Source organism: Patagioenas fasciata, chromosome 3 (genome assembly GCF_037038585.1).
Source record: "Patagioenas fasciata isolate bPatFas1 chromosome 3, bPatFas1.hap1, whole genome shotgun sequence".
NCBI lineage: Eukaryota > Metazoa > Chordata > Aves > Columbiformes > Columbidae > Patagioenas > Patagioenas fasciata.
Window position 1 is genome coordinate 117,704,225 of NC_092522.1, and position 12,577 is coordinate 117,716,801.

At 39.2% G+C, this 12,577-nt stretch overlaps 1 protein-coding gene across 2 annotated transcripts in view; it reads right to left on the reverse strand.

The window, feature by feature from the left end:
- Positions 1 to 289: 289 nt before the first annotated feature.
- Positions 290 to 12,577, reverse strand: part of ATAD2B (ATPase family AAA domain containing 2B) — an 88,445-nt gene continuing 76,157 nt past the window's right edge. For both annotated transcript variants that reach the window (XM_065834729.2, XM_065834727.2), the window contains exons 25-28: positions 8,717 to 9,412; positions 7,138 to 7,265; positions 5,886 to 6,014; positions 290 to 3,694 (exon numbers count right to left, since the gene is read on the reverse strand). In XM_065834729.2, the coding sequence (XP_065690801.2) occupies positions 3,653 to 3,694; positions 5,886 to 6,014; positions 7,138 to 7,265; positions 8,717 to 9,412 (995 nt within the window). In that variant the 3' untranslated portion in view covers positions 290 to 3,652. The remainder of the gene's footprint in view (positions 3,695 to 5,885; positions 6,015 to 7,137; positions 7,266 to 8,716; positions 9,413 to 12,577) is intronic.

The window sequence follows — 12,577 nt, forward strand, 5'->3', positions numbered from 1 at the left end:
ACTCCAGTATTGGATGCTGACACACAGACCTGGGTGATGTGCTGCAACACAACAGAAAAGGTTTTCTAAGCACAACGCTTAACATCATAACAAATACGTTGTTCACTCACCAACGTACAATGCTCGTTTCACTTTGTCAGTCAAAATTAATAATAGATTAAACAACTAAACAGCAAGATCCCTGAGTAAAACACCCGAACTGCAAAATCAAGGAGGTCTGGTAAGGAAAAGACTGAAATTAGCTCTTAGGCGGCAATTTTTTTAAACACATTTTTGAAGGAGCTAAAGCTGTGTTTTCTTGTCACCTTTATTCAAGTATTTCACAGCAGTTATATTACAAATTACAGTAAAATGTTCAAAATTTCCAGAAATTCAAAAAAAAAAAAAAATTAAATAACTTACTTCAAACTAACATAAAATGAAGCCAAAATGCAAAACATCAATTTAAACACAGTTCTGAATAAAACTATAGAATCCAAAATATACCATAGTTGATGAAGGAAGTCTACTTAATCCACCAAGTAGACACACGTTAATGAAACCAAACAGGACTCCCCAATGTCTAAAGAACCCAATGTACAAGATACAAAAGATGCAAGTACAAGCCCAAATTCAAGCTTACGTTGCGATTACAAAATAAAATAAAACCAAAATAAATGACTATCAGCTGCAGGAGCTGCCATTCAGGAGCCTGAAGGTAAAACCTGAGCTGATCCACCAAATTAATTAAAAAAAAAAAAAAAAAAAAAAGGAAGACAAGATATTACAAAAAACAGTAATCCTATAAATACATTGGCATATGAGGAAATCAAGTAACAATATAGAGGACACAAAACGAAACCAAAAAAATGATCACAGGTGAAATTCAAGCTTGCAAATACAATTAACTCCATAGCCATCAACTTCACCCAAGAGCAACTCTATTATCTCCAAAACAGCCCCACCAGCCCCAGGAAGCTCCTTCGTTCCACCGACCCCAGCACAAGGACTCACACAGGAGTTTATTTGCAATTCTCACAACAAGAAACAAGGAAGAGAGGGGTCAATTTGTACAAACTCTTGCCAGTGCTATGTGGCAAAAAATAATAATAATAATAAAAAATTAAAAACATACAAAGAGTAAACAAGTTTAGACCACATGGACAGATTAACAGCTGTTTTAACGCTATAACCACCAGACATCTGTAAAGGAAAACAAAAACTGAATGTGGTTATTTGGGCTAGGAAGGCGAGTATATATCATTTTAGGTAAGCTGTCCACTAGAACATCTGATATCAGCTACTTTTCTCTAAGACAACATGGCAGCTCCTTAATAAGTAAAGTTGCCTCTTAACGATTTTTCCCAACCAACAACTGACAGTAAAAATTTTCCTTTAGAAACCTGACCTTTTAGAACCATTTTTAATGCTAGGCATTAGTTCAAACTTGCTTTTCGCGCTCACTGGTGACTAAAATTCTCAACTGTTTTAATTCATATAAATTTATTATCTTCTTAAAAACGTATGCGGTTTTATCTTCCACAAGTGCTGCTGTTACTTGAACAAAAACTCCTTTGAGTAAGTGAAACTGGAATAAATATTTTTAAAAAATTCTGCAGCAAGAACCTGAGACTTGCAAAACCCCCTTTTATCAGAAACTTGCTACAAAAGATCTGCTACATTTCATTTAATCAAATCTTAAAGTTTGTAACAATTCCCATCAAAATACAAAATGCTGTTAATGTACCAGACACAAAAATATCTCAAACAGGTATGATGCTAATAAATACTAAACAAAACATGGAAAAAAATCCCATTAATCAAATCTGAGATCAAAGAATCTCATTTAAGATGTGTTTTCTGCTTGGTTTTGTTGTTTTTTAATCGCACTTTCCCACCTAAAAAATACAGTGTTTCTGCATGGGTTGCATTTAGAAAGTGTAACTAGATGTACATGAATCCTTAAAACCTTCTCCTGACATCAGCTAGAAAGAAAAACAGCGGCATTCGGGGGGAGAACAAGAACTAGGGTGGAATTGTTTTAATCATAATATACAAAGCACTTTGGATTACTGCAGCAGCCCAAGGCCCAGGTTGTTTCTCTGCAGCACTACACTACGATCAGCCATCGAGGTGGAGACACGTACCTCGCTTCTTCGGGTTGGAAATGGGAGCAGAGCGACCACAAGTCCTCCATGAACACTGTTGGTAACTAAAATACAAAAAGCTGAGGTAGCTCAGTATCTCTGCAGTAGTCCAAGACTGTTTTCTCTAATTAAAAACTAATCACACTGCGTTGCATATTTCTGGAAAGACACTTCGGCAGCTACGTAGGGACAGTCACAATGAATGGTTAACGACGGCGACACCAACGTCTCTAAAACACTTTCCATGTAGGTCTGAAATAAATCAGCCCAGGTAATGTTTTAATGCTGAGCTTGTGATAAAATATGTTTTATTTCTGTTTTGTTTTTCCTTGAAACTGCCTAGACTGTTCTCTCCAGTTTCCAGAAGGGAAAGGTTTTGAACTACACCATTCAGACCCAGCGAACTTTGGGCCAACCAGATCGAGTCAAAAGACCATCCTTCGATCCCCCGCACCAACAATGCTTCACACGGACCCCGCTGTGAAGCCTGGTTTAAGGTTTATTTTCAGGCGAGCTTGGGCTCCAGGACTTCGACCAACTATAGTGTCTTCTTACCTGCACTGCACAGTCCAAGCTATGTTACAAACACGGAACTTCACAAGGAAACCTGCCAGTATTAAACTTGGTTTTCTTAAAGAACTCAAAATGGAAAACAAGGAGATGGTGGGAAAATGCTTCATTTTTAGCAACACAGAAGAGTTTCACTGTGTAACTTGTTTCTGAAACAAATATACACCAATGAAAAAGGAATTTCACCATTTTGGTAAAGTATGTGGCTTTTTCAGTGTGTCTTAGTTTAGTTCTGTAGAGTAAGACAGGCATTATAGAACCATAACACCGGTTGCCATCCAATGAAGAGAATACAAATCATTCTTTTGCAGATCTTCATTCTGAAGACAGCTTTCTAACATTGCCATTTGCTATAATCCAAACCAATTGATTAGCCTCATCTTTCTCAATTGACTAAAAGGCACATTAAAGGCAGTTCTACAGAGCCTCATCTTCAAATCACTGTACATCCAGTTACTCAAGATTCCTACCACAATGCATCATTGCCTTCTTTAGAACAGATTTTTTTTGTCCGTTACCCCAGAGAAGAGAAAAATTGGAAAAAAAAATAAGAAAGGTTGCCTGTTTAAAAATATTCAACTTAGATCTGCTCTTTCCAGTTCTCTTGTATGTGTTGGTCTCCACTTTGCCTGAAGTTTCCCCAAAGATAATGCATGTAGAGTGAACAAGAGCAGAAATGAGAACAGTTTCTGTAGCACCAAAAATCTCCAAGCTGTGGCATTGTATTCTTTATTTATATCAGATACAACTATATGAAGTTCCGTTTGGTTCTTGTAGGCTGGTTGGTTTCAGGTACCTGAGACAATAGCACCAAATTCAACAGAAAGAAAAAAAAAAAGAGAGAGCACTTAAGACCAAGGCTCTGCACGTGCTTGGTGCAAATGGGAACTGAATGGCTCAGAGGACTGCTCTCCCGTGAGCAGTTTGAGAGGATAAACCCACCCATCTTGACGAGTTCACAGGAATGTTTCAAACACAACGACTGTTCTTTCCATCTCCTGCAAGACACAAAAGCATCGATTATCCATAAATACACACAAAGTTACGTTATGTAAATGTATTTACTGGGATATATATATTTTTAAAATCTGATCAAAGAATTAATAGGAAAATAGACATTTCTGCTTATTAGCTGCTACCTGCTAGCAAAATATGGCAAAAGAAACTAATTAAAAAGTACTAATGCAGGAAAGTGCTCCTCTGTGACAGTCCCCCAGAAAATCCAAGGGTATTAGGGTCACTTCCATAATTAACGCACTCAACATGCATTAAGAAAGTATTGTGATGGCACACTGCACAAATTCATCTTCCTGCACATTCATGCTGTTGGTGACCCAGATGTAAACACATATCTGCACAGTCTGGAGAATCATGGTAAAGATCAGTCTCCGTACTCCTGCTGGATAAATGTCTTTTTAATCTACTTAACATTTGGCACAGATTTTCAACATATTTTCAGGTGAAGATGGCAGAGGACTAGCACAAAAACGGTTTGAAAAGTATTTTGCAGGAACTCTACAATATCCTACGCTAAGGCCTTTCCAGGTTTTGTTGTAAAATATTTATGGAGAAAAATATATAGTGTTCTGTCACCCAACTGGAAACTACCAACTGCTGGTCCTTTTTTTAGCAAGACTGGTTATCAGTTGAATCCAGTTGATCCAAAACCCTCTACAGCTACAACAACACTGGAGGGATGCATGTCCACAGTTACAATTGGCCTATGCCAATGGTGACATGTCCAGCTCACTGTCGATGCAAACAGGAGGCCTTTGGTAGCAAACATGTTAGAGGCAAAGGATGATGGCAAACCAAACAACTGCCTTCACAGAATGGTTGGGATTGGAAGGGACCTCTGGAGATCATCCAGTCCAACCCACCTGCTAAAGCAGGTTCACCAGAGCAGATCACACAGGAATGTGTCCAGGTGGGTTTGAATGTCTCCAGAGAAGGAGACTCCACAGCCTCTCTGGGCAGCCTGGTCCAGGGCTCTGGCACCTCAAAGTTAAGAAGTTTCTCCTCATGTTCAGATGGAACCTCCTGTGCTTCAGTCTGTGCCCGTTGCCCCTCATCCTGTCGTTGGGCAGCACTGACGGGTCTGGCCCATCCTCTTGACACCCACCCTTGAGATATTTGTAACCATAAATAAGATCCCCTCTCAGCTTCTCTTCTCCAGGCTGAACAGACCCAGCTCTCTCAGTGTCTCCTCATAAAAAAGATGCTCCAGGTCCCTCATCATCTTCATAGCCCTCGCTGGACTCCCTCCAGTAATTCCTTGTCGTTTTTAAACTGGGGAGCCCAGAACTGGACACAGAACTGCAGATGTGGCCTCACCAGGTCAGAATAGAGGGGGAGGAACAACCTCCCTCGACCTGCTGGTCACACTTTTCCTAATGCACCCCAGGTACCATTGGCCTTCGTGCCCACAAGGGCACATTGCTGGCTCATGGTCAACCTGTTGTTGACCAGAACTCCCAAGTCCTCTTCTGCAGAGCTGCTTTCCAGCAGGTCTGCCCCAACCTGTACTGGTGCCTGAGGCTGTTCCTCCCCAGATGCCGGACACTATACCTGCCCTTGTTGAACTTCATCAGGTTCTTCTCTGCCCAGCCCTCCAGCCTACCAGGTCTCACTGAATGGCAGCACGGAATTCTGGTGTGTCAGCTCTTCCTCCTGCCCTACATCATGCTGCGCCAGACTTTCTCAAGGGTATATTTACCCATCTAGAGAACATCTGTAAATTTTTAAGGTCTTGTATGAAAGTCACAACCAGTAAACTGCATGGACTAGAGGTATGGATTGTTTTTTTGGCCCAGTTACACAACTGCAGCAACATGGCCTCTATGTGCCTATAAAATAGCTGCTACATCCATTGTTACTCATACCTCAAATGTTGAAACTGCTTCTACCCTATTTTTACTCCGCTAGCATGTGCTGCTGTATTCTCTCCTCTTTTTCCTCCATTCTTTTAGGTTAAATTCTTAATCCTATTCTGAGGAAAGTATTATTAGAAACAACCTCTTTTTTTACGTCATTACTACACTAAATTTTTCTGTTTATAGATACTTTTCTCAAAATCTCTTTGAAGCTTTTGCCTGCTAGTACAACAACAAACTCATAGCTTAACTCAATACTTGAAAAAACAGCTTCACGAAATTCAGATAAAGAATAAAAGTAACTGCACAACATCACCTCTATAAGCTGTGATTTGTCATAGTCTCTGCGATGTCTGTAGATGCACTGACTGAGGAGCGAATACAATCTCTCAAGTTGGTCAACAGTCAGGTTGTCACTTTTCTTAACCACCAAATCAAGCAGTTTCTGTTGGAACAACAAGAGATGAAGAGGGTTTTCATAATCGCTTTTTCTTCTTTTTAAAGGAGAAATTAGAAACACGATCTCCTTCTGAAGCCCTATTTTGGAGGCATTCATACAAACAAAATGGGTCACACCTGTCTATCAGTAAGGCCTCTGCTTCCATGTAGATCCAGAAGGACTCAATGTCTCTTTTCTCACTTCTCTGTGTGCACCCACACTTTCTTCCTTGTCTTAGATTTTATACTCAGTATAGCTGGGGCAATGTTTGTTCTGTTTGAAAGATACTTCATCTTGTTTCAACTTGGTCAATAATTACAGCAAAACAAACCATAAACACTGCCTTGATAGCTAAAGCAGACATTTTTAAGAACTTGCAGTGGCATGAAATGGTAAGAAATACTAGATGGAAACATGTCTGGAATTTGACAAATGTCAAAAAATGGTACAATAAAAGAAGAGGGAGTACAACACATCTAAAACTGCTCATAAGCAAAAGGTAAAAGTGTGTATTTTACATAGTAGCAGAGAGTAAAATTTAATAATGCTCCTATTGATTCCAAAGAGATCATCTGTACTCCACAACAAATGGGATCTACATTTCATAGTAGGTCAAGCTAGTTTCTACAACAGAAGACAGCAAATTCTGTTGTAACTTCGCTATAAAAGACACAAAACTGAGAGAAAATTAACTAGCAGGGGTTCAGTCTGACGCCAAAACATCAGCACAAATTCCAATTTGCTCTCCAATCCACTAACGGTTCTTTCCACCAAGTACATGGGAAGGCAAAAGATGATGTTAACTCCTAATTAGTAGGCACCCAGCAGTTCCTCAGTAACTGGCATGTCCAATTAACACATATGAGTACCTGCAAAAACTGCAATTAAAAGACTGGACTGCTGTGCCATTACTGGATTTGTTAAGGTAGGAATGATGGGACAGTAAGGATAAAGTAGTTTTATTAACTTGCCATCCAAAAAACACCAATTGACAAACCATCTTCAAAAGTTGCTGTGGCCACAATACTTGTTTGCAGTCAAAAATGACGGAAATGTTGCTTCAAACAGAGAGAAACAGCGTTTTTCATGGAGTCTGTTAACAGTTCAGTTTATTTTTCGGCTCCATTACCTTTAGTCTGTCGTGGTCAACAACTACAGAGGGTAAGGGATCCGATGGTTCCTCTGGGACCTGCTCCAAACTTGTGGGCTTTGACTGTTCCGCAACAGCTTTGCGTGTTTTCTTGCTTTTGAGTACACCTGTAATTGGAAAAACAGTTATCAGCACTGTCAGCCTCTCAAAATGAACAGCTTGTTTCTTCACTTTGGTTTGATTTTGCTTGTTTGGTTTGTCGGCTTTTTCTGAACCAAACAAGCACGATTGTAGCGATGCACATTATTCGTCAGCTTTGCAGAATTCTGAATGTTTATAGGTGCACAAAACCACAGTTCAAGAAACACAGGTGAAACTGGTAATCTTCAAAACTGAACTGCAAAGTCCCAACAGAAAACTGAACATAACCAGAAAAGCTTTTCCATTTTATCATTTCTACTAAGCAACTTCAAATTCTAAGTGAAGTTCAGATCTTAAGCTGACCACTTAAAATCTTCCTGCCTTAGTGAATCAAATTCTCATTTGATTTTTTTCTGAGGACCCCTTGTCATTATAACCACCCTTAACATACACAAAATTAAACTACTACATTTAGAAATGTAAAGGCTCTTATCATACATCACACTCTTCTGATATTTTTAGGACCTTTCTTCTCTTATTCTCATGGTCCCTTCCAACTTGGTATACTATGATTCTGTGATTCTCCTCAGCCTTTGAAAAAATACATATGTACAAACACACCCAACATGTATACAGTGATATTCTCAGAATTCTGATCTCTCATTAAAGCTCATTTACTTCGCAAATCTCAGCACTAACTTTTGAAGTCCAGATTTCATCATTTTCTTAGATAATTCTGAAAAGCTAATTAAAAAGGCAATCATGTATAAGGCTTTTATTTCTCTTCCCTGAGGAAACTGTGTCTCTTGTCTTCAAAGGACATGGCCCCTTCTTTCATGCACCACCAGGATTTCCCTTCTCCTTCTCTTATCTTTTTGCTGCACTGTTACTGTGTTGACTGACTCCAAAGCCTGACACCTTCTCCATTAGATAAACAGTGGTTTATCTGACATTTGCTATTAGTTAAAACGCTTTAATTTATGCTACTAACAAATATTTTTAAAGGAATGTATTCTGTATTTCCATGGTCCTTCATCCAATGTCAATGATACTGATACTGTTGTCATAAATCTCTAAGAACAAATCAAAACATATAATAAAGATCAAAATACAGATCAGATAGAACATATAGGCGAAAACGTACCTGTATCTGCGTTGAGAATATTTTTTAAGTCTTCAATTACTGTTTAAATGTTATCTCATATTTTCAGTATTTCCCATAAAGCAAACAAAAATAAACAGAGTACTTTAAGTATGGATATATACTTACTTGTCTAAGATAACATTACCACAGGTCAAGGGTGAACTTCTAAATTAACTATGTAGAACTGAATGTTGTAAACACACTGGAAGTTTCAAATAATTAGACAGCTGTTCATAAAATATTATCATATAATAATAATTGTAATATCTTACAATTAAAAACACACTTATTAACTTGGACACTAAGGACAGAAACACTGAAAACAAGCTATACCTTCTTTATCTGCTTCAGCATCTTTCGTTTCAATGTCTGTGCTCTGTAGTGTTTTTTCATTATTGCTGCAATGTGGTAACTCAGCTTTCACCGGATCAGATCCTTGACTTTCAGTGGAACCTTCTGTTTTCTCCTTTGGCTGATCTTCAGATGGAGATTTTTGTTTGTTACCAGACCTATCGCTGTTGTCACAGGGTGAAGCAGCATCGACTGTTTCCATCTTCCCGTTGTGACACGCTGGAGCAGCAACGCCCTCCGCGCTGTGTGCAGATGTCTCTCCATTCACACAGTCCCCTTTCGATGCAGAATCCTTCCTTAATTCCTTTTCAGCACTCAGGGTAACACTGTCGGTTATTAAGAGAGATTCATTTGAGCTCTCTTCTTCTGTGGATGCAAAATTGTTTTCCTTTCCTGATGTTCCATTGTTAAGCCTCTGCTCGGCATCTATATCCATAATATCACAAGAGGATTCATCATTTGTCATAGAGAGATCTCCTGTTTCCTCTCCGTTCTCTTCAATGCAGTCAGTACTGATCTCCAGCTCTCCATTTTCCAGCAATTTACTGTCCTCTCCGTGATTTTCATCATCGGCAAACTTTGCATCATCTTCATCTTTCTTTAAATTATTGACTTTCCTCTTCTTAATAATGCCTTTGCCCCACTGTGAGCGCCGTCTCGATTTTCTCCTTATTCGAACTGAATTATAACAAGAGGGGAAAGAAAAAACCACCCACACTTAGATGCACAGGTACTCCTCAGTAAACACAGTAGGATATTAGAATAGGCTGTAGTGTGTGAGGTAATCAAATGGGTTCATATTTCAAGGAAAAAAGCAAGCTGTCTGTTGATTTCCATGTGAGCCTATTACAGATACCAAGGACTTTTAGAAGTACAAGGGGTGAACGTTCAGTCGTGGACACAACTCCCACTCTAAACTATGGAAATCAGGAAGACCTGCTAGCCTTTCCTACTTAATGCATTTTATATACGCATTCGTAGGTAAAACACTAAAAGAAAACAGCTAAGCAATGACAGAGAAATCAGTCACTCTCATTTGGGTAATGCAGACTCTATAGACAGTTATTCTCATTTTCCCTTTTTAGAACCTCAGTAATTCAAAACTGCTATACAACAAAACAAATGGAAGTGCATGGATAATTCAGGTTGGAAGGGACATCAGGAAGTCTCTGGTCCAAGCTACTAATTAAAACAGGGCAGCTCTGAGGACAGAGCGGGTTGCTCAGGGCTTTATCCAGCCACGTGGACACAGACCACACGACATCCACGGGCATCCCGCACCAATGCATGATTGTCCTAACAGCAAAAAGGCTTTTTACCCTATATCCAGTCAGCATCTGTCATTTCTTTCAATTTATGTCCGTTGTCAATTCAAAGATATTTTCGCTGTTTAAATCAGCTCAATCTCCCATTCATTCCCACCTCTGTCTTCAAGTTCACTGCATTGATAAAATGTGGCTTTAATAAAATGAGGATCTTTGTTTTCGACCCAGATCATTTTAGCAACCCTGTCTACAGCAAGACAAACATCTGCATGTGTGCGATGAGTCTATAAGCAGAAAGGGAATCCCAGCCCCTCATCACCAGTGCCTTCCCCCATACTACACAACCCAACTCAAAGCAACGTGGGCGTGTGATCCTTTTTCCTTACTTCTGCATCCTTACCTTTTTCATTTTTTCCTATTTCTTACGCGTGCTTTCTGTGCCTTAAAAAAAACCCCACCAAACCAAAACAACAAACACACTGTGAACTTTTCTCAGAAAGGAAATTCTCTTTACTAACCCGTTTGCAACGAGATACAGCTAAGGTACCAATCTCAAAGAGATTTTGGGGTGTACATTTGCAATACGATCAGTAAATAGAGACGGAAAGCCATTCAAACCTAATAATGTTGTCGATGCCCTTTTCCAGAGCACTAATAGGACACAGCGCAGAAGACTAATGAAAAGACTGGGTGAAACGGAAACTTCTACATTGAAATTCAAGTAATGATGCAGACTGCTCATATTTTTGCAGAAGTGCTGAAGTTGCAGCCGAGTGATTAGAATTGAAAATCACAGCCAATGGAGATTAACAAATTTTCCTCCATTTTGAAATGAACTCCCGTGTTGAGCACCTCCATAATGTTCTTGGTATATGTAGGCTGATTTACAGGATATTAAGCCGTAGATCTGTGTCTGCCAACCTCGCACTGAGTCACAAAGACCGATGTTTATTAAGTTGCTTTGAAGACACAAGCACTACGCAGGGACAAGTGTTGAGGATTAAATCACAGAGGCTCAGAGAAGCACAACTGTACTTCGGCATCTCCTCCCCATGAACAGTGTATGTAAGCAGGTGGTTTATTACATTACAAATAAATCTTAACCTTTTAGTTTTCAAAGCTATCTAAATCTACAGTCGCACTGCAATAAAGCCAGTCTTGGAGTGTGTATTTATTGTTACAAATAATCCTCACTGAGACCGGTAAGATTGAAGGGGAAAACCCCCTTTCTCCAGCTGTTTTGTAGATTTGATAGTGGTTTCTACAGCCTGTTCCACTGTTTTATTGATGACAAACTACAACCTGTTCACATAAATCTTCAGGAGCTCACGTAATCTTTCCCTAGATTGTGCAAGAGATTTTCATTAACAACAGATCGGCAAATCTGAAACTAAACGGGGAGATATTAACTTACAGACAAAAATAAAATCCCCCTATTAGGCAATGAGTTTAGCCTCAGGTCAACTCCAAAGATGGGCAAATAAAACACAGGAGGAGTGTAAAAGTCTTTTAAAGGAAATTTAATATGTCCTAAAGTGTATAAGTTAATAAGAAAGTTTCATTTTTTTAAAGGTACACTGATTTTAGCTTTTCAGACTGACTTTGCTGTAAAGTCCTGTAATGTCAAACGTATATGATATTGATTATATCAATGAATTGCACTTCAAATATGCCCATTTTACTAGTGGATTCCTTTTGTCCGCTGTGCGAGCTTTTCTCAGGATGAGAACCCACAACTTGCCTAAACACACAAGCGCATCTCCTAAAGTTCCCAAGTGTGCGAGAAATCTCATTAAAGCAAAATGAAATTAATCCTACATTACACATTTCATTAAACTTCAAGTTCTCCTAAATGACAGTCAGCAAGTCCAGCTGAACTCTCATTCTTATGCAGTAGTATTAGAACATACATTGTGCATGCTGGGTTTTGCTGTTGTTTTAAATTACCATAGGACAAAGCAACCACAAAAGGTACCGCAGAAGATGCCCACCCAGGAGCTCTGAGGTTTACACTGCATCAAAACCGGTAAAAGCAGAAATGTTCAGCTACCTCATTCAAGTATGCACACATACAGACCTTTGGTTGAAAAGCTGCTATTATTATAAAATGGGTGTTATGTCACAGTATTTAAAAAAAATTGATACCTCCAACCAAACCCTGAGATTTAAGAAAGACCAGAATTTCATCGCCAGATCCTGCAGAACATGCCCTCATAATATTTAACTGTACTTGTATTGATAGAAGCAATAACTTAGCTACTTTTGGCTTTCACCCACATTTAGTTGATAACATTCAGTTAATGCAAAAGTTTTCCCACCTCAGACTCTTACGACTTCTTAAGGCAGAACCACCATCACCTGAGACACCCAGACCTGTAACCAATAAGCAACCAACACTTCAAAAATCCCGGCATTTTTGTCTGTATACTTCTAAAAATTGGCTTTTTCCCCATCACTCAGGCAAAACCCTTCCTGCTTTCAACCCCCTCCATCCCAGCCATGAAAGCCTTGTCTTTGCAGACTTTCACAGACCCACCTAAATCTCTCGTTTGAATGTAACACAAAACTGCCCACATCA